The sequence below is a fragment of the Exophiala oligosperma genome, assembly GCF_000835515.1.
Source record: "Exophiala oligosperma strain CBS 72588 unplaced genomic scaffold supercont1.6, whole genome shotgun sequence".
In the NCBI taxonomy this organism is placed as follows: domain Eukaryota; kingdom Fungi; phylum Ascomycota; class Eurotiomycetes; order Chaetothyriales; family Herpotrichiellaceae; genus Exophiala; species Exophiala oligosperma.
The window spans coordinates 1,215,910-1,235,356 of NW_015622823.1; the positions used below are offsets into that span (position 1 = coordinate 1,215,910).

Sequence of the window (19,447 nt, forward strand, 5' to 3'; positions counted from 1 at the left end):
AATGGCGACGCAGTGGGTGTTGGGCAAAGTGTCCGAAGCACTCGCTCCGACCGTTTCGGGCACCGTGGCCACCGCCGGTGCTTTTGCAGGAGGTGCGGTGAACGCCGTGGGAAACAGCATCAACGGAGTAGGTGAAGGGATCAACAGGTCAATCAGACATTATGGAGATGGAGCAAAGGATTATGGCAATGCCATCATGGACTGGACGGCAGCTGATGGGGTCCGGGCGGTGACGGCAAACAATCCCTTGGGGTTGAGTGCCGGTAAGACGGGTGGTAGGCGAACGGTGACACATCCCACCATGTACACACCTCCCAAGCCATCGCCGTCGAGGACGTTGATGACGACAAGCAAGTCCGTCCAACCTCAGAAGAGGATCGAGGCCGGTACTCCCAGAAAGGCTCTTCCTGCCCCCGGTCCAAAGCCAGTTGGCGCAAAGAAGGCTGCCACCACCAACGGTGCCGGGCCGGTGAAGAAGGCCGGTGTCTCTGCGCCGCCACCGTCGACCAACAAAACGTCGACAGCACCGAACCCAGGTGCGTTGAGGAAGAAGCCTGGTGAGAATACCACGTCGAACCCGACAGCGAAGAAGACCAATAATGGAGCAGCCAGGAAGCCTGTGTCGGTGCAGAAGTCGACTCCTGTCAAGCCCAGTCCTGCGAAGAAGAGTAATGCACCAAGTACCAATTACGTGGCTGCTGCCAATCCTTTGGGGTTGAAGTTTTGATGATGGTACGAGTAGCAAGTGAAATTGACATGTTTGCTGGTATTCTCCGTAGTGTTGTCGCCATTGCGTACTCGTTATGATTTGGGAATCTGATTCAGTATTTGGGTCTCTAAATTAGTTTCAAAAAGAAGGAAATTTGAGTATGAAACGACGACCATTATTCCGTGTTCTTGTACTCTGCAATTCTCTTGATCAGGTTGTGCCGTGCACATCTCTAATGTAGATGGAATTAATATTTATTTGGGGAAGACAACGTCCCCGTCACATCTGCCCAGCTTTTCTTTCTTTGATTCGACATCAGTTTCTTTTCACGAACTCCAGCGCTTGCTACCCTGTCTGCAACAACCAAAAAAAAAGAATAGCTATACAAGTCAATTTTTCCATCTTTAATCCTCATCCTCATACTATAAATCTCACCCTTTACACCCTCGCGACCTTGTCGGTCCTTCAAATCTTCTCCTTCACCGTTCCTCTATCCTTCCCTATCCTCTCCTTTTCTTTTTTCTTTTCTTTTACTTGGTTTAGGTGTGACAAATCACCCATCTCGATCCAAATGTGTCCCTTGATGTCCTCATACACCATGGAGGGGTCTGTGGTCCTGGTCATGGAGAGGACATCTTTGTCGGTCGATCCGCTCACTCGGAAACTTTGCCAAAACCCATGACCATGACATTTGTCGTCGCTGTTGGTATTACTCCACTTGTAAGTCGTCGTGGTAGGGGTCGCCGTGATTGGCATTGTCACCGGTTTTATCGTTCAAAGGGGGGTTATACTTTTGAGAGCACAAAGACCAGGTCAATACTGTTGTCGTCAAAAGTCAACCTCAAAAAGGTAACAGTAATGATGATTGTTGATCAGGTTGTATTTGAGGAGGCTCTTTCGAGAGTAACGTGTGAGATTTCGACGATGGAAAGAGAGTACGTTTCGAGTTCGAATGCTAAGGCACACTGGTATGAACGAAGCCATTTTCATTTCCCATCATCATCTTCTGTCTCTTATATGTACACCGCGTGAGGACCTTTCTTGTTGGAATCTTGTGGATTTGTCGTTGTGAGGACCTAAAAGTCAAAAGTCAAACAATATAGAAACTGATGCCTGGACTTTCAAACCGTCCCACACGTAGAAACACGTATTGATGGAACTTTGACGTACGAAAAGCCAAAGCCAAAACCAAGACGAAAGAAAGTGATGGATGACCAGACAAGAGTCAGAGTGACAAGTTGAGAAAAGAAGAAGCATTTCGTGCCAAAGATCCACCATGGCCAGATATATACCTGAGACAGATATCTATACCTACCAGTCACATGCTAATCGTACCCGTCCAAACCTTTGACGACCCCATACGCACCACCACCTTTTCTAGAAAACATGTCCCTGACATCCTCGATCAAATGTCGAGGTTTCTCCCAGGCGAAAAAATGTCCACCACCGTCGTGTGTCCTCTCGAAAACCACGTCACCTTGTGTTCTCGTCCAACTCGAGGGCAACACCCTTAGTTCTTTGGGGGAATGACTCAAACCCAACTTGACACCACCACCGATATAACCCACCAAGCCTTGTCTCGTCACCTTCGAAGACGAGTCACCCCACGCGTGAGTGGCTTCGTAGTAAATCCTCATGTTGGCGGCCGGACCGGCCGTCGAGAACCAATAAATACTGACCCAAGTACAAACCTCGTCTTCGGTCCAAGGGTAAGAGTCGGTCCAGTCGTGCAACTTCTCATAGATCCAAGCCAACAACGCAACGGGAGAATCGGCGACCGCGTAACCCAGAGTCTGTGGCTTCGTGGATTGCAAAGCTCGGTAACCCGACCCCTGTTCGGTGAACCATTTCGTCCTGGCCATGCCTTTTTTGTCTGCGTCGGTGTAGGGCGTCACCGCATGCTGTAAAGCCAAAAAAGGATGACTGGTCCAACCGGGGGCGTTCCCTTGATCCATGTTGACGTGAGTCGCTTTGCAATGCTCGGGGTACAAGAGTGACATGGCTCGAGTGATGTAGTACCCCCAATCACCTCCTTGGGTGACGTACTCTCCGTAACCCAACCTCAACATCAACTTGTGACAGGTCTCGGCGTACTGGGAAATCCCAAACCCTTTGGCCTTGACACCGTCCGAGAAGCCGTAGTTGGGTAGGGACGGAGCGACAAAGTGGAACGCAGGTGCATCGTCTTCGTCGTCAGAAACTCCTCCGGCCGTACCACCGCCGCTCGTACTCGTGCCCGTGGAAGGACACGACAAATCCTTCCAGATCTTTGTCGCTTCGATAAAACTCCCCGGCCAACCGTGGACGAAGAGAAGTGGGATGGCATTTTTTCTGCTCGACTTTGAATGGATGAAGTGGATGCGCAAAGTCTCCGGAAACCCGTCGCATCGGATCTCGGTCGTGTATTGAGGGAGGGCGTTGAGTTTGCTTTCTGCCGCACGCCAGTCGTACTTGTCTTTCCAATGACCCGTCAGGCGCTTGACGTCGGCCAGAGGAGCGCCGTAGTCCCATTCCGCACCTTCGATCTCGTCGGGGAACCGCGCCAGAGATAGACGCGTCTTGAGATCGGACAGCTCAGACTCCGGGACGGAGATGGTGAATGGTTGAATGTCTGTGTCTGTCATGGTGAGAGAAGAACAAGAAAAGGAAGATGGTGCCGAGGTGTTGGAACTGCTGCTCTGTGAACTGTACTGGAGAGACGGTGTGCTCAGGTAGGGTTCTATATATATTCCGCAATAGAACTTGATGGTGTTGGGTGGTTTTGTCAGCTTTTCACGACCTACTACATGAATGACTCATAGTAAAGCACCCTCGTCCTATGAACTAGAATAAATCATGCACAACAATACTGTAAAAGGTGGTGAGTGATGACCATCTGTTGTTTAACGCATGTTCGTGGATTGAACTATTTGCGGAGTAGCTTCAGTGAGCATTTCCCCGTTTGGCCTAGAGGCCATCGATTCGATACGCCCCGTGCAATCATGTAGAGCCGTTGCCTGGTATTTAATTTGGGTTGCCGTCAAGTCAAATATCGACGTTTGGCACTTCGTACAGGAGCTAGGTATATATCGTGGTATTCTTGAAATGTATACTTTGAATCTCCTAAATAGGGTCTGTTCCGATCCTCAGGCACAAAGTCTTCCCATGCCACAAAGTGCTGAATCCGCATCAGTTGACGGAGCAGGTGAAGCGTGTGTATCCGCAGAGATCATGAGAGTAAAATGGTTTCTTCCTGATTAGAGAAGGCCAGGGAATTCGGCAGCTATAACTTCCCACCTCTTCTCTTCTCGACGGCCTCCCGCAGAGCATTGATGACTTGACCTGGATCCTTGGCTCCGAACACGGCACTACCGGCGACGATGACATTGGCACCGGCATCCGCTGCCTGATCTATCGTCGATTCACCCAGACCACCATCAACCTCGATATTCATTTCGGGATACTTTTTGCGAAGTGCAGAAACCTTGGGTAATTCGCTGGCCATGAACTTTTGTCCACCAAACCCAGGATGAACAGTCATAACAAGTACCATCTGAAAGATCCGTTAGCTCGCTTCATTGTCGTCTTTTGTGTCCACAATGAAACCCGCGGGAAAGAAAAGAACCTACATCTGGCCGCTCTGCGGCATTTTCATTATCTAAAATCTCCCACAGCACATCGACACTCGTGTCCGGTTTTATGGCAATGCCAGCCTGCATGCCCAAATCGTGAATGTATTTTATCAATTCTTTCGGAGATGTTTTGCGCGTGGTGGTTTTGTCGGCGGGTTCTGTGGCCGCAACGGACGTCACGGCCGCCTCGTAATGAAAGCAGTAGAGATCACACCCTGCGTCGCGGAATGTCGACACCCATCGATGTGGCTCTGCTATCATCATGTGGCAATCAAAAGTTCCTCTTCCACCGGCGGTCTTGGGTCGATCGACATGGGTTCGAATCATGGAGACAACGGGAGCTCCAAAGGTCATGTTCGGTACAAAGTGTCCGTCCATCTAGATTTGTCGGAAGCGGTCGTCAGCCGTCCCGATGCTCACTCTTTCTTTATACTTTCGGCTTTCTTGTTTCAAAACATACTATATCAACGTGAAGCCAGTCGGCCCCTTGTTCCATTGTTTTTGAACATGCTCCTCCTAATGCGCCAAAGTCGGCACTCAATATCGAAGGGGCTATGATCGCTGGGGGGGACATGTTGCAGGCAGAGGCTTGTTCCTCTAGAATCTCCAAGATGCTGGAACCGTGGGGTTTAGATAATGAATCAGTCAGGAAAGAGGGTGGATGGAGGTGTAAACGGGGACGTGGCGGAGTTCAGACCAGACAACGAGATTGATAGAAGGCTGGTATACAGAGTAGACACTCAGACAATCCGACTCTGTGGCTTGTGCTCCTCGTGCAGTGTGTGTAAAGGTTTCATGTTTCTAAAGCTACGAAATTATTGGAGACGGTGCGTCATTGCGTCGCGCCGTAGAGCAGCCGGCGAGTCAAGAGGGGCAGTAACGGGGGAGGGGTTCGGAGCCTTACGGAAAGACACGAGGGTGTTCAAGGGCCTCGTATTGCTTACGATGCAGATTGCACTGATCCGTTAAGGTGGTTAGGGAATTAATGAGATAACGATGTGTGCTTGCTAATATCCTGAAATCCCCAACTACCTGGAATAGTCGTAACAGCTCCGCCTCGCCGTCAAGAGGAAAAAACAAATACCTCCGTGTTTGGCTGCGGATCATAATCGAGAATCATCGTCTCGTCTACGCTCACCCACTGCCTCAATGTTGTACAAGTATTGGGAAAGCCAATACAAATCCACCATCATGAACAAGAATAATCATACAAAGTCAATAACTAGAGTCCATCGTCGACAGCAGGACTTTGTTGAAAAGACCGTCCCCGTCCTCGCGGCTCGTAGTTGTGGCACAAAGTCCAGGCTCAATAGTGTTGACAAACTTGACACATTTGCCTCACCCTGGTATGTTGGCACTCTATCGGAGCTGCCGCAAATGGAGGGATTTGATTCGCAAAGGCAGCCCCGATACCATTGATCAGTTGCGAGGTGGTGACACTTCCAGATGGGCGTCGGAAAGATGCTTCGTACTGGCTCGAAAGCATCGAGTCCTCTCCAGAGCTGGGTCCCCCAGCCTCTACGCACAATGAAGCGTAATCCATGTCCTCGGCTCCGATCATGTTGGAGGAATCTTCAAGGTCGATATCATCTGACTGGCTCAGGTATTGGCCAGTTGTCCATGGGTCTTCATCCTCATCATGTTCCATTGTGGAAACAAGCTCGTTTTGAGCGAGTTCGGTGGTTGGCAAGTGAGTGTCGTCCACTTCGAAGCTATTGTTGAAGCTGAAAGGCTGGTCGTTCGACTGGATAGTACTGAGGGATGATGGAGCCCATGGAAGGACCGTCGCCGCATTCTCCGGCATGGGGATAGTCCGCCCCTTGGGGTTGTTGCGTTGATGGCGACTCGTTTCATCTTTCATAGGCGACGTGTGGCAACCACACTCCTTGCAGCCACAACAGCAGCCACGGTAATAGTCGCCAGAGCATGATGGTTGCTTTGAGACTGTGTCGCGATTTGTTGTGGTGGAGGACTCAGGAGCAGACGCTCGCCGATAGGTTGGCTGGACGGCTCTTGGGCCGTCAGAAAAGATAGGTCGAGACATACAAGGCATAGTTGTGGCAAAAGTAAGCAATAGACCCTTGCAACCTGTGTAGGTTCATGCAGTTCTCATCTAGATACAGCTTTTTTTTTCCTTTGTCGAAATGTTCGTACAGTTGGCGGCAAAGTCAAGTGTTGTACAGAAGCCAGTAAAACAATAATGTGCCACAAAGGAACAGAAGACTTGGAGGAAGAGTAGTTCAGACCTTGGACCTGAAGTCGGAAATTAACACCAATATAAATAAGGCATCAAGGCATCGGACAATGAGGGTTCAAGATGGAATCATCATAGTCAGGTGGTGACCAGACAGGGTCAAGGAACTTGGGTAGCGAGTAGAAAAAGCGTCACGGGGTGTCAACTACCTGCTGGGATTGAAGGAAAAGCGTAGACGGCCCTCATCCGCGGGCCAGTCAATTCTGCCTCGCGATCGCGTTATTCATTGAAACAGTATAGCTTGGGCCCTGGATACTGGACCAGCAAAGGGGCCAGAAGAACCGGGCATGAGGAGACCCCTCAACGGCAGAAGCAGAGGCGAGTAGGAAGTCATCCAAAGGGGGGGTGGTATGACCAGTCCGCTGGAATATCAATGCCCAAGAGAGAAGCTAGGGAAGACCTGCCGTCGTTGCCGTGTTAATTGACATGGTATACGCAAAAGAGGAGACCCTGGAGGAAAAAGAAAAGTTATAGTCTTGTCGGTTGTAGTCGGGCAACAGGTCACAAGCAAAAGGGGTGGCTTAGACGAGAACAGGAGGAGTTTCATACGAATAAAAAAGGGTCGATCGGCGAACACATGAGTTCTCAGGTATGTCGTACCAGATGTCGAGATCGGATATGCGAGCTTGAATACGGGGCGGGGAGCTCTTCCGTGAGGGAAACGAAATCTCCTGGGACGGAGTGAAGCAAATGAAAAGAAGGGACGGAGAGTAACGAAGGAGAGAATGATGTTGGTCACATGTCGATATACGGGAATGAAGTTTCTCCGAATGCCAGGATTGGAGGAGGTACGAGTACGACAGCATCCAGTAGAAAACGCAGGTTGAGGAGAGAATGAACCTGAATGGCAGCCTCACTTTGCAGTTATGCCTTGTCTACCACCTACTTTGTACTGACTGATCCCCCCGTCTCCCCTGCAAAAACTCGACCCTGCATCGACCGGTGAGAGATTCTTTCCCGTCTTTCACTTGCTCTGGTCTTTATGTTGTTGTTCTTCTTCTTCTTCTTCACATCGTCATTGTCAACTCTTGGCCATCGTGCCTCTAACGTCGGAACCGAGAAGATACTTGTACTCCTCGCACATGCCCTTCTCGCTTGGACCGATCCCGATCCCGATTCTAGGCGACTCATTCCGCCTTTGTACTCGTGTTATTCCGTTCAATCCCAAGTTGGTCAAGAAGGAACCAATTCAACCCACGTCACAGACTCCCAGCTGCTCGTGTTTGTACAAGCTCGACGACTACTGTAGGACAGTCATGCACAGTGGACAACAACTCCCCACTCAAACGTCTAGTCCAAAGAATTGCAGCGGCGTCGACCCAACACCAACGCCATCAGTGATGGAAGCTTCTCTCATCCTTCTAATGCAGGCGGGTCCCAGCGCTAGAACAACAAAAAGAAAACTAAGAGACTTTACAGTACTCGTCGCGAGAGCTACGGAGTACATCCACCCGGTTTCGTATTTTGTGCCCACAGCTGATGGCAGTTTGGTCCCAAATGTCGTGCTTCTGTGTGACACCTGACACTTTGACGCCAACGTCGACAATCCCCGACTTTATTTTATCATTGATTGACGCTGGAACAAAACACACAACCCTGTCAAAATTGAACCTCTCACCCGCCGGTCGAGTCAGTTTTGACTCGTTGGGACAATACGGTATGAGTGCTGTACCTCCCCGACCCCGGGCAACTCTTTTTGTCCTTGGCTTCGGGTGTCAGCCCTAATTCGACCTTGTCGCCCGTGACCGGCTATCGAACCCTCCCCGCCTTTTTGTGAACATTTTCGTCATCGTGCAGAACGTCTTGCTTGGACTTGCCGCAAAGCGCAAAGGAAGTTTCTTGGTTGGAAATCATGATCCCCTCTCCCCACCAGCCACCGAAGGCGCATCATTGATCACTGTTCCTTGATCCTTGATCCTTGATCCGACACCATCCTTGAACAGCCGACGCCGTATCAAGTCACTCTTCTCTCTCCCACAGGCTATCCCCTTCCGCTGATAAGCTATCTTTTCGGCACCCTCCGACGGTTGATCACCTTCTGGAAGGAATCTTTAGACATGTGAGAGGCCACCGCTCGCGCCATGCTCTCACGCGGTCTTTTCATTCGATCAGATAGCCCGAGCCTCCATCCACCGCATGTTTTCCAACGACTTTTTGGATGGCGGGAGTTCGACCAAGCCGGCATTAGTTTTTGGCCGCTTGAACACCCCCCCTGTCGAACAATGACTGTGTTGTGACCAACTCGTACTAGGACCTGCGCCTTTGCCTGATCCCGATGCTAGCACTCGACCTGTCCTCGGGTTTGTCGGCCCTAGCTGCATGAAACTTCGGGTCAGCATCATACCTAGCTATTGTGTGTCCAAATGATGATGTTGCCGGCTGTAAAGTCAAGTTTGTGTCTTTGTTGGTCAATTTTCCACCGGATCTTCCTGGTCAGAGTGGTGCTTGGGGTGGCTGTCTTCTCCATGATCACCATTGGCCTTTAACAGTAGTTACTTGTACGGAGAGTAGATCAAGGATTCATCGCGCCCGTCTCGTCACATGTTGACGCATGCAACTTCGACATTTCACGAGTGACGGTCACAGATGCCATCGACCATCTTCCTTCCTTTATGGTCAGTTCGAGACGAGAGCGAGAAGAGCGACAGTGTGGCTACTGTAGCAGCCGATAGGGGAATCCTTCCGTGCCACTATACTCGTTGGATATTGAGCCTAGGCATACATGCATCTGCATATCAAACGTCCCATCATGTCCATCCCCGTTTTTGGGGTTCCAGGAACCAAATGATCTTTCACGAACCAATGCTCGTCCAGAGGGCGAGAGGTGTTAGGGGGGAAGGAGTACCACTGTACCTTTTCTTTTTTTCCCCCCCATTCGAGTCCTACCGTACGGAGTTACACTTGCTTGGCTGGGTAAAGCGATCAATCAACAATCCCCCGAGTCCACCATGTTTCCAGAGATTTCCAAGTCGAATCGATTGGCGATCCAAAGAAGATTTTTTTTTTGTGTGTGAAACAAGAGCCAAAACCAAACCTGGCATCTCACTTTTCCCGTCTCCATCTCCGGTCTACACACGTCCATCTTTGGTCGTCGTTGTGTGATGTACGGTACCACAAAGTTGAGGGGAAAATGTACTTTTGTACGTTACACACACACGGGGATTCCTCGTCGGCGGCCGTTTTGAAGGCGGACGTGCTTTTGTGGACGGGTGGACCATGGTAAAGTGAGTGACAAGCGACAAGATGCGTTCCAGGACAACACACGGTACTTTTGAGTCAACTGAGGCAATTGGGATCCAAAAATCGACAACTTTGGCTGAGAAGGGAATGGAAGTGAGAAGTGTACGGTACAATACAACCCCAGAACCGAAAACCAGAGCCCCTTGTTCCTGATCCTTCAATCCTTTTCCCACCCTTTTCATACCTTTCGTTTTCACTCGAAACCCCCCCCGCCACACAGGTTGGAATCCAGGACTGCTCATGGAGTAACGAGTTAGTACGAGGAGGGAACTTGACACGTTTTTGCAATCCCCCTGGCCAACACCCTGTCCCAACTGACCATGTCCCTGCATCGCTCGGTGTCCACCCAAGGAAGGAGTGAAAGGGGGACCCACAGGTCACAAGTGCTGAACAAGGGACAAGGGGGGGCGGGAGGGCAAAAGGCCTACACCGCCTGGACAAGAGTGCAGTAGATCATACACTATAGACCACGTAGAGGAGCGATCTGAGTTGTATAGAAGAAACAAGACCGAGATAAAGAAGATGAGTAGAAATGGTAAAACGTAATAATATGCTATAGTATACTACTTTTTTACCTCGCAAGTCATTCACATCACGGAGATGGGTATCATCATAAAAGTGAAAAATACTCCGTATATGAATAATAAATCATCTTCCATCCCTTCGTACGAGTAACCCACCATCGTAAGTGACATTTCAATACCCATCATAAAGCTGCTCATGCTGTAGCCCGTAACCTGTATTCCGTAGTCATGCTGTGCCGTCATTTGCTTCGCAGGAGAGAATGGCCTGGCTTGTGTGCCATAACCAATGGTTTTTAACGTTCAATGCCATGCTCAAACAGACATTCCAAGCCCACCGCGTCTCGGTCTGATCAAACAACCTCTGAGAAATATCTCTTACTCGTATGTCGTCCTGGACTCCTTGGGTCGGGCGGTAATGGACCGCTATGATGAACGACATGGGGTCTAAATACCGCATCGACAGGAGGCATCCAGTCATCCAGACCGAGAGGAAAGTATTCGTATAATTGATCCGCGCTCTCTCCTTCATTGTTGTGAAAGGATAGAGACTTGGTCGGGCCGAGTTCGGGTCTCTGTACCCCTTGGTGATGAAGAGAACCCTGCTGTTGAGCCATGATTTGTTGAGCGTTGTTGTTGAGCGCGGGTGGCATAGATTGCTGTTGCTGGGCTGTTGAATTCGGCACGCTCGTCACGCTGACCTGATGGGCGTGCATTCGAGGTCTCGCATGTGAATGGTGTGGATGCTGGAGGTGTGCAGGTGGAGTTGTACCGGCCCCATGCTTATTCACAAGTGATGGGCTAGGATTGCTGGTAGGAGGACGGCTAGAGTGTCTCGAACCAGGCTGATGATGGTATGGACTACTTCCCCCGTTGCCACCTTCGTCATCGCTTCCAAAGTGTAAACTCATCGCACCGGAACCTCCAGCACCCATGTCTGGAGTGAAGGTGAATGGGAACGTGCCTGGAGTGCCTAGTTCGGGTGTGCTGTCGTGCGAAAAGGTGGGCATGAGCGGCGGGTTCATAGAAGCCGTATATGGTGTGGGAAGGGGCTCCGAGGGAGGCATCTGCGACATCCAGTTTCCGGTGTCGAGTTCGGGAGTGGGCTTGAAGTCTGATGTGTTGGTGTTGTCGTAGCCTACGGTAGAAGAAGCTTGCATGTCATTGGGAGGCGTCTTGATTTTTGGTGCCGACGTCACTTGTGGTACCGAGGTCTGGCTGGTGCCTGCCCTTGAGGCGGAGGGGAGATGTTTTCGTGCTGTCGAGCTACTGCTCAAGGGTAGATCTTTTCGTGCAGCAAAGTTTCGAGGACTTCGGCCACGTACAATGACGGCGCCGGAGTGCGATTCGGCGATGGGGATTTTGCTGCCCGTTGATAAAGAGGCCATAATCTTCAAGTGTAGCGTGAAATGTTGCTGGAGTTCCTTCCGACGGCCGTTGTTGGCAGTGGCTATTCTGAACTGCAGTCTTTTCCACTGGATGGGAAATGTGGTGAAGTCGGTGTCGAGGTCCTGGCCGGACATCTTGTCCAGGGGTATCGTAGGCGGTTCCTTTTCGACCTTGTCTTCGGGTTTGGGGGCCTCGCCGCTAGCGGGAGTCTTCCAGGGCACAGAGATGATCTTAACTGGGTTGCCCTCGACTGATTCGGTGGCTGACACGGACAGTTCAAGTTCGTAGATGGGTATTCGGGACCCGTCATCGGTGAAGACATATCGAAGATTTCTGGGGAGAGTGACGTTGCCAGTGATTTGGAAGAGGTTTCTTCGGTAACATGTGAGTTCAGGCGGAGGGGGTGGTGCGTCTGGTGTAGCAGGCCATTGGGACTCCGCAAGGAAGAACATCCCATGTAGCTGGGCGTTGATATTTACAGAAGACCGCCGGAACGAGTCGTCTAGGAGGGTGAAGTTATACTGTGGCATGGAGAAACTGAGGTACTTGCTGTCGCGGTCGATCGAGGGACTCTCGGCCACACCTTCTTGAGGCACTTGGTCAAACTGGGACATCGTACTCTCTGCGAATGGATCGTCATAGCCTGAGGAAAAGCGCTTGAGTAGAGCGGGATGCTGCATGTTCGAAGATGGAGCAAAGTTCATATCATCACCACTGTCAATGGATTAGCACTCAAGCACTGAAACGGCAAATCCGAAACTGCCTACCTCATATATGGCTCCGAGTCGAAGTTGGAGTATTGATCTTGCAGGTCCATCACAGATGGTACACTCATATAGTCGAGATTCTGGAGGTTGCCGTCCGCGAACGGCATGGGACTGTGTAGGTAAGGCATTGCGAGAGGATCAAAGCCGTCCATAGTCACGGCCATGGAACTAGGTTGGGTGTTTTAGGGAGAGAGGAATCGAGGTGCGCGCACACGAGCGAAGAGAGGTTTGCTGGATGGGGATATGCAACGGGTTATCGGGAAGAGGTAGGGATTCCCGTCTGCATTCTCAAGAGCAATAAGAATCTGCTCGAGAGACCGGCGCCACTGCTGGAAGAATCTGAAGAAAATTGGAATATCGATGACCCGGTCCAGTGGGTGGTTATTCAGCAGCTTGAGCGGCGAGAGCTGGAGTGAATCCCTTTGGTGTGGACGGAGGCGAAGTTGAAGGTATACGCACACACTCACACGCACTCAGAGAAAGAATAACGGCGCAGTCTAGACGACTCTTGGCCCAGAACACAGAGTACTGTCAGATGGAATATACCGAAGCGGCAAAGGGGATTGACGTCGACAGCAGGTGAGAGAAGTGAGTCGTACGTGTAAAGGTCGTCGATAAATTGGAAAAAAAGAGGCGGGACCCAACAATGGTGTGGGACAAAAAGGAATATAGTGCCCGTAAAGGATCTGACAGGTATATAGACTGAAAAGGGCCCATGCGCCAGAGGACAGCGTCAGTGGCAGACAGTAGCGAAGGTCTGTGTGTTCTCGGTGGCCAGTCGTAATGTCAAATGGCCGGAGTTTGCGATCGAGACAAAGATGCACTTTGACCAGGTTGACGGCGGCGGAAGTGAAAGTGGATTGAGGGAATCTTTTAGTCTCCTAAGCTTTACCAGGACCCAAGCCTAGGTTAGCCGATTTAGCCAGACAATGTCAGGGCCAGTGAGCGGGCAGACTCAACGCCGGTGGCTGGGTTTCTCAGGACCTGTACGAGGGAGTGCGGAAGAGGATGAGAGGGAGAAGAGAGGAGATGATGGAGGGGAGGGGCAACACCGGCAGCAGCAGGGGAAGGCGCAGGAGGGGGGAGAGAGGCCCTCATTACCCGTAGTAGGGAGTACAATAGGTTGAATGGCCACTGGACGGATGGGCCACTGGCTGCCACTTAGGCGGCTTATTGACTGCGGTAGAAGGCATCAAGTGGCCTTCTAGAAGGAAACGGGGCATGCAGTGCGCCGGGAGAGACAAGACTTCCGACTAAGCCAGGCATTCCCCGTCGCCTCTCCTGCAACCTGCGAGAGCTTGCATTTGCACGCTTCAACACACTAGCCACCTTTTGTCGAGTTAACTGTAAAGTACGGAATAGAAATGTCTCGGTCAGTTGACACCATCACACATTTCATTCCATGGTACGGAATTTCCCTAGTCTTTTGGCCCCAAAAAAGACACTCAAACGAGCTCCTGTACTTCCCTAGGTCAGGTAGTACCTACCAACGGAGTACATACAGTAGTAGTGTCGATGCCATCGATGCCACCAAATGCCACTACCTTAGGAAGACACCCGTACTCATGAGTACTCGTACACACCAAACATGCAGTTCACATGCGAATAAGACCATCCCCCTCGACTGCCTGGGTAAACACATCACTCCCTCAATCTCCTCAAGGATCAGTACACTCAGGGGGCGACCTCGGGGGCTTTCCTCTTCAGCCTCTTCAGCCGTGCCCACATGCTCACTCAACCACACACGAAACAAAAGAACCACCAATCTCAGGGCTCCAGAGGTGTGTGAGCAAGGAAATCCATGACCCTGACAGACAGGCGGCGGGCATTTGCAGTCTTTCATGCCGAGGTTTGAGTTAGCCATTGGACTTGCATCTTTACTTACCTCTCTCTAGCTACTCCGTACACCGAAGGCCTTGCTGGGAAAAGGCTCGTTAGCCTCGTAGCGCTGCCCGTCAGTTCGATGATAGAAGTTCCCACCCGGAACACCCACCCAGTCAGTGTGCACAAAGGCCTGTTCCAACGAAGCTAGACTAGCACGCCTGCTGGTGATCCCGCCTGTGTCTCATCAAAATCCAAGAGCGTTGATCATCGCTACGCCCGACACGGCCTGACATGCATAATTATAGCTTTTTGTTGGAAAGCGCGTGCGCTTGCCCATTGAGGACAAGCTCGACCTGCACGCTTCGACGGAACACGAATGAATCACATCATGGTGCACCACCCATTCACCTCTCGTATCGTAATCGACCATCTGCCAGCACCCAATCGTTCACATAACCATCATTTCTTGTGCTACCGGGCCTGCTGACCCCCTTTGAAAAGCTGTCACAGGTCAGGTCGTCGGTCGTACAGTGCGAGGCCTGGAGAACAGAAAGAGAGGAAAACGAGAGAAAGAGGGAGAGAGAGAAAAAACGCAGTAGAGGCGAAACGAAATCGGTGAAGCCGGTGGGCGGACGCCATCCAGGTACCAGATGCGTGGTGGCGGTCAGATCGCATGTGCCTCGATGATTGCGCCAGTGAACATTACCCCGAACGGCTCACCTCTGAGCGAGAGAGAATACAGGAAACGAGGCACACGGTAATACTAGAATCAGCCCACCGCGACTTCTTGGTGGAGTAAGACAACCGAATTGCTGTACGAGTTTCTCTCTATCCGATATTCCGCAATGCCTCGACGGGCTGCTGCTGGGCGTAAACTTATTTTCTGATCTTGCGAGCTAGCGACGCACACATTATTGAACCAGAAATTGATTTCCCATTCACCGTCATTCTGTCATTATTCTCCCGGGTGCCATGACCACCAGGCGACACAGGCGTGTCAGAGGGAGAAAAGCTGAAAAAGCTCGCGCCTCGCCCGATTGACCAAGGAAGGTTGCCTCCGAACTTCCGCTTCCCCTAATTGGGCTAGTCTTGCTCATTATTACACTAACCTGTTCAAGGCTATCCAATTATTGGCCTCCAGCCCCCAATTTCAAGCCCGTCATTCATCTCTTTTCCCCTGCTCGCTGCCTCCTTCAGCTTACCCTTCTCGGCTTTCCAGGGCGATCGGTTCGGTCCATTAAAATCCGCCGCTCTGTGCGGCGACCGCTATTCATAATTCCCTCTACCGCGCTGTTTGACATGTCTCTTGCGTAGAGATATGCCAATATATCAGATGTGAGCTTCATCCTCAGCTGGCCCTGCGGCTAGAAGCGGCTGGACATGACTGGACCCTGCAGCACTCTCCATGACGCACTCGGTGGCCTCGATCACACAGCTCTCACGGAACGTACTGTTCCGAATTCTCAACTTCTTAGATCCCTGTGGCACAAATGGTCACGTGTATATTTGAGAGGGGTATTGCGAGTCCGGCATCGTTCGACCCAGAGGTATCCCGGTTCCGATGCACGAGTCATTATTCAGAACCACATTCATGTTGTTCAGGGTCTTTGTTCAGGGTCTTTGTTGGCCCATGTTGGTTGGCTCCATAGTCGGCGTGCTGTTTGGATTTGTCCTTTTGTGCCCAGGACGATGAGTTGGACCTGCATCTGACAGTACGAGTGATTGAGGAAGGAGACCCATGGACGAGACTGTGTTGTACAGATATAGTATATTGGACGTACGCAAATTAGGTTCCAGGCATCATCGTCCAGTGCATGGGTTCGCTGGACACCTCATCGAAGCTATTCGCAGTAGTGAAGCCCAATGCCTTGAGACCATCGGCGGTCGCGTCCTCTCGTATCTGTAGCTGGTCAGCACATAGCAGTCTCGCTTCGAGTGAAAGACTCACATAGTCCAGGAGAACAGACCTCAGGCCCTGTTTCTTGAATTGTTTGATGCCCAACAGAACAAGACCCTGGAATAGAGATTTCCTGTCGCCAGACATGGTTGAAATGACCGGAGACGATATGCAAGCCACCCCAGGCTGTTTGTACACCGACGGAATGTACTTTGCTATCTGCGACTCTGATCGACACACCAGGATAGATCCTAATATCGACTGATCTGTCGTTTTCTTGGCTCGAATGATGCCGCAACCCTCTTTGTTGCTCATTGCCGTTTGATAGATCCCTCGAACATCGTTCCTGGCACATCTTTTGAGATGCTCCATCATAACATCGTTGTATTCGTTGCCATAAACGAGATCAAATTTAACGTCAGGATTGGCCAATTTCTGACCGAGTCCTTCTGGTACTGACCATATCGAGAGATCGCGTATCATCATGGTGGCGACTGAGCTTGAAAGGGATGTGTTCCAGCCCAACTTCGCGAACCATTGCCGTAGTTTCTTGTACTCAATAGAACCAAGTTTAGGTATGCCCAGAAACACGTGCGGAAACCTGACCCCCAACTGAAATTTGGCGGCGCCTTTCTTCTGCAGGAGAGCTCGGATCGCACGGTCATGTAGTGAATGACCAATCGACAGTTGGCGGCGAGCAGGATCAACAATGATGGCTCCAACATGTCCGACACCGCTACTCTTCGAGTAATATGTTGTGCAGAATCCAAAGAGCTCCTTGGTGCTGCTGTTCCGGACCACGAAATGGGCTTCTTCGACATCTGGATCTCGAAGCAGGAAAGTGCCACTGTGGATGTTCTTGAGCAGCACGGCCTGCGCTGACGAGTCGTTCTGACACTGGGCGATTAAAACGTCGAGCGCGGCAGAGTCCCGGTCCTCGCTGAAGCTTTCTACAAGCCACTGCTGCCAGTTCTGACTCGTTTGTAGTTTCTGGCTGGACGATCCGGGTAGTACTCCCGTCGGGTTGAGTTCCCCGTAAAGGACTTGCACGAGGGCACGAAGGGCGGTCTCAGTAAAGTCATAGGTGCAAACATACGTCCCTATCGAAGGGTCTGCCGCAAAATCAAAAGGAGAGCTGACCGCAACCACCACACAGGGTTTCTGCTTGGGCCTTCCATCTGGTCCCACGGCCAGCTTGCACAGCATTGAGATGTGTTTCGCAAATGCATTTTGGTACATGTTCCTACCAGCATCTGCAGTAACAACAATCACCCCTTGCGCGCGGTTGAGCAGGTTTTCGTGGAGAGGCCTGACACCGTTTGCTGTGTATGAGGTGTGAGACATCTTTCCATTCCGATGTCTGGCTAACGACCGACCAAGTTCTCGGAACACTTGCTCGCCACTCATGACTGAGGTGTTGGCATCGACACTGGGGCTCCGACCCAACAATGGTACAGAAGACACATCATGTTGCATTTGGTGGAATATAGCAGATGCTGGAAGTGGTTTGACCAATGGCGTCAACAGGAGCAGTTCTTCTTCAGCTTTGACCACCCTTGAGAGCGGCAAAAAATGTTTCTGGTCTCGGACGACTGTGATTGACTTGTTGTATGCTGTGGTCGACAGACTGGTGTGAAGCGGCTGTAGCCGTGCAAGATTTTCAATTCCAGGCGGTGAGAAAGCCTTTTCCCACGACGTGTATTTCGCCTTCATGTTGAGAATTCTTTGCACTGATTCTTGCACTCGATGTCTTTCGATCATACCATTGTCCAAACCAGCCTTTAGGCCATTGATAGCGTCTTCCTGAACTGACATGCTTCTGCAGGTGAGAATCAAGTCGCAGCCGGCCTGGAATGCCATGACGGTACCGCCACTGATCCCTATATTGCGACTGAGTGCTTCCATCTCCAAGCATTCTGAAACCACCACTCCTTCGAACCGCATTTCATGGCGCAGTAGATCACGCACAATTTGCTCAGAGAGACAGGCATGCATGACATTGAGCAGTGAAGAAGTCATCGCAACACCTCCTACCATCATCGAATCAAGGCCTTGTGCAATTGCATTTCGAAAAGGGACAAGGGCACTTTGACTCATGTTCTCAAGCGATTCGGTGATAGTAGGCACATCGTCCGGGACGCCAAAGAATTCGAGATTACCATACGAAGGAAAATGCTTTCCACACGTGGCAACTCCGCCTTCTTGATACCCTCGAATACACTCAACACCGTAAGCAGACACCTCGTGTGGGTCGTCTCCGAGTGAACGAACACCAAGAGGCTGATTTCTAGCGTTAGTCAAAACGTCGAGTACAGGACCCAAGATCCAATTGATGCCGCACGAGTTTAACTCTTGAGCAGTTGCGCGTGCGATTTCTTTGGCCAGCTTCTTGGACCCCGAAGCGGCGATACCCATAGCGCTGGGAAATTGACGGATATACACCTCATCGTAGAGACTGTTAACGCCGCCATTCTCTTGATCCAGCGCAATGAGAAGGGGAACGGGGTGACCAGAGCGACGGGCAAGGGTCTGCAATTCAAGCACAAGCTGAGTAGCCTGTTCGGCAGCTGTTTGCGGTTCCAATGTCAGTCAACAAACACACGATTTCAACGAAGCAAGCATATAGCATCAGGTTATAAGGGGTAGCACATTTGAGGTTTTGAGCCTTGAGAAGAATCGAGCCTACGTGATACTTCTCGATCAAGGTCCGGACTTGGTCAGTGACAGAAGTGCCATCAAAGCCCATCATGAACAATTGGCCGAGTTGCCTGGAATATATAGATCAGCTTGTGGATTTCACGGCAACTGTGATGACGGCATGTTCGGTACATACCTCGATTCATCCCACAGGGGTGGTACATCCCCGTTCGTGGCCATAACGGTATGAAGCACGTTCTTCCCCACATATAATCTGATTGGATGGGAAAGGGGACGAGAAGGCTGTAGGGGAGGAGGATTGGGAACAGGTGATCCGGGTCAGAGAGAAAGCCGACAGACACTGATGCACGAGTTAGACCACTGAGAAATGTCCCAGGTCTGGCGTGGGCGCTGGGCACTGGGCGGACAATGGAGCACTGCGCATGGCGTTAACTTAGAGAAGCAACATGAGACGTGGGAATCGGTGATGTTGCATTTGTGGTTTTGGAGAGTAACGTTGCCGATGAGTGTGATGGCGATGGACGATGAAAGACGGAGGTAGAAAAGCTTGACGGATGACACCCTGGTGGACGCCGGC

At 51.0% G+C, this 19,447-nt stretch overlaps 9 protein-coding genes across 12 annotated transcripts; 3 read left to right on the forward strand and 6 right to left on the reverse strand.

The window, feature by feature from the left end:
- Window position 1: 1 nt before the first annotated feature.
- Window positions 2–727, forward strand: PV06_06881 (uncharacterized protein; the record flags this gene model as incomplete). Its single annotated transcript, XM_016408045.1, has 1 exon — window positions 2–727. The coding sequence occupies one exon, from the start codon at window positions 2–4 to the stop codon at window positions 725–727; it is 726 nt and encodes a 241-aa protein (XP_016261525.1).
- Window positions 728–1,936: 1,209 nt separating this feature from the next.
- PV06_06882 (uncharacterized protein) lies at window positions 1,937–3,333 on the reverse strand (the record flags this gene model as incomplete). Its single annotated transcript, XM_016408046.1, has 1 exon — window positions 1,937–3,333. The coding sequence occupies one exon, from the start codon at window positions 3,331–3,333 to the stop codon at window positions 2,035–2,037; it is 1,299 nt and encodes a 432-aa protein (XP_016261526.1). The 3' UTR covers window positions 1,937–2,034.
- A 335-nt stretch (window positions 3,334–3,668) lies between these two features.
- Window positions 3,669–5,103, reverse strand: PV06_06883. 2 transcript variants are annotated; one of them, XM_016408047.1, is made up of 3 exons: window positions 4,781–5,103; window positions 4,318–4,698; window positions 3,669–4,241 (listed from the first exon to the last, which is right to left on the reverse strand). In XM_016408047.1, exons 1-3 carry the CDS (start codon window positions 4,892–4,894, stop codon window positions 3,972–3,974), a joined length of 765 nt encoding a protein of 254 aa, XP_016261527.1. In that variant the 5' UTR covers window positions 4,895–5,103; the 3' UTR covers window positions 3,669–3,971. The 2 variants fall into 2 exon arrangements, with proteins under 2 accessions (XP_016261527.1, XP_016261528.1); XM_016408048.1 differs by having other exon boundaries at window positions 4,318–5,103.
- Window positions 5,104–5,404: 301 nt separating this feature from the next.
- Window positions 5,405–6,544, reverse strand: PV06_06884 (uncharacterized protein). Its single transcript, XM_016408049.1, has one exon. It carries the CDS (start codon window positions 6,371–6,373, stop codon window positions 5,627–5,629), a length of 747 nt encoding a protein of 248 aa, XP_016261529.1. The 5' UTR covers window positions 6,374–6,544; the 3' UTR covers window positions 5,405–5,626.
- A 2,557-nt stretch (window positions 6,545–9,101) lies between these two features.
- PV06_06885 (uncharacterized protein) lies at window positions 9,102–10,049 on the forward strand. Its single transcript, XM_016408050.1, has one exon. The coding sequence runs from the start codon at window positions 9,161–9,163 to the stop codon at window positions 9,674–9,676; it is 516 nt and encodes a 171-aa protein (XP_016261530.1). The 5' UTR covers window positions 9,102–9,160; the 3' UTR covers window positions 9,677–10,049.
- Window positions 10,050–10,341: 292 nt separating this feature from the next.
- On the reverse strand, window positions 10,342–13,478 carry PV06_06886 (uncharacterized protein). The gene is made up of 2 exons (XM_016408051.1): window positions 12,492–13,478; window positions 10,342–12,438 (listed from the first exon to the last, which is right to left on the reverse strand). The coding sequence occupies exons 1-2, from the start codon at window positions 12,653–12,655 to the stop codon at window positions 10,689–10,691; spliced, it is 1,914 nt and encodes a 637-aa protein (XP_016261531.1). The 5' UTR covers window positions 12,656–13,478; the 3' UTR covers window positions 10,342–10,688.
- A 337-nt stretch (window positions 13,479–13,815) lies between these two features.
- On the reverse strand, window positions 13,816–14,888 carry PV06_06887 (uncharacterized protein). Its single transcript, XM_016408052.1, has one exon. It carries the CDS (start codon window positions 14,353–14,355, stop codon window positions 14,032–14,034), a length of 324 nt encoding a protein of 107 aa, XP_016261532.1. The 5' UTR covers window positions 14,356–14,888; the 3' UTR covers window positions 13,816–14,031.
- Window positions 14,889–15,246: 358 nt separating this feature from the next.
- On the reverse strand, window positions 15,247–19,387 carry PV06_06888. Of its 3 annotated transcripts, XM_016408054.1 has the most exons (4): window positions 19,046–19,387; window positions 18,862–18,980; window positions 16,264–18,779; window positions 15,247–16,215 (listed from the first exon to the last, which is right to left on the reverse strand). In XM_016408054.1, exons 1-4 carry the CDS (start codon window positions 19,087–19,089, stop codon window positions 16,102–16,104), a joined length of 2,793 nt encoding a protein of 930 aa, XP_016261534.1. In that variant the 5' UTR covers window positions 19,090–19,387; the 3' UTR covers window positions 15,247–16,101. The 3 variants fall into 3 exon arrangements, with proteins under 3 accessions (XP_016261534.1, XP_016261533.1, XP_016261535.1); XM_016408053.1 differs by having other exon boundaries at window positions 15,247–18,779; XM_016408055.1 differs by having other exon boundaries at window positions 16,264–18,980.
- PV06_06889 (uncharacterized protein) lies at window positions 15,459–16,184 on the forward strand. The gene is made up of 2 exons (XM_016408056.1): window positions 15,459–15,650; window positions 15,713–16,184. Exons 1-2 carry the CDS (start codon window positions 15,634–15,636, stop codon window positions 16,023–16,025), a joined length of 330 nt encoding a protein of 109 aa, XP_016261536.1. The 5' UTR covers window positions 15,459–15,633; the 3' UTR covers window positions 16,026–16,184.
- Window positions 19,388–19,447: the final 60 nt, after the last annotated feature.

Excerpts from the sequence above, each read along its gene's own strand:
- PV06_06883 (XM_016408047.1), bottom strand. The coding sequence starts at position 4,894 with ATGTCCCCCCCAGCGATCATAGCCCCTTCGATATTGAGTGCCGACTTT. Across the intron at positions 4,699-4,780 it reads ACTGGCTTCACGTTGATATA|ATGGACGGACACTTTGTACC; the intron begins GTATGTTTTGAA and ends CGACAAATCTAG. Across the intron at positions 4,242-4,317 it reads ATGCCGCAGAGCGGCCAGAT|ATGGTACTTGTTATGACTGT; the intron begins GTAGGTTCTTTT and ends CGGATCTTTCAG.
- PV06_06884 (XM_016408049.1), bottom strand. The coding sequence starts at position 6,373 with ATGCCTTGTATGTCTCGACCTATCTTTTCTGACGGCCCAAGAGCCGTC.
- PV06_06885 (XM_016408050.1), top strand. The coding sequence starts at position 9,161 with ATGCCATCGACCATCTTCCTTCCTTTATGGTCAGTTCGAGACGAGAGC.
- PV06_06886 (XM_016408051.1), bottom strand. The coding sequence starts at position 12,655 with ATGGCCGTGACTATGGACGGCTTTGATCCTCTCGCAATGCCTTACCTA. Across the intron at positions 12,439-12,491 it reads GACTCGGAGCCATATATGAG|TGGTGATGATATGAACTTTG; the intron begins GTAGGCAGTTTC and ends ATCCATTGACAG.
- PV06_06887 (XM_016408052.1), bottom strand. The coding sequence starts at position 14,355 with ATGGCTAACTCAAACCTCGGCATGAAAGACTGCAAATGCCCGCCGCCT.
- PV06_06888 (XM_016408053.1), bottom strand. The coding sequence starts at position 19,089 with ATGGCCACGAACGGGGATGTACCACCCCTGTGGGATGAATCGAG. Across the intron at positions 18,981-19,045 it reads CCCCTGTGGGATGAATCGAG|GCAACTCGGCCAATTGTTCA; the intron begins GTATGTACCGAA and ends TATATATTCCAG. Across the intron at positions 18,780-18,861 it reads CAAGGCTCAAAACCTCAAAT|CTGCCGAACAGGCTACTCAG; the intron begins GTGCTACCCCTT and ends AACCGCAAACAG.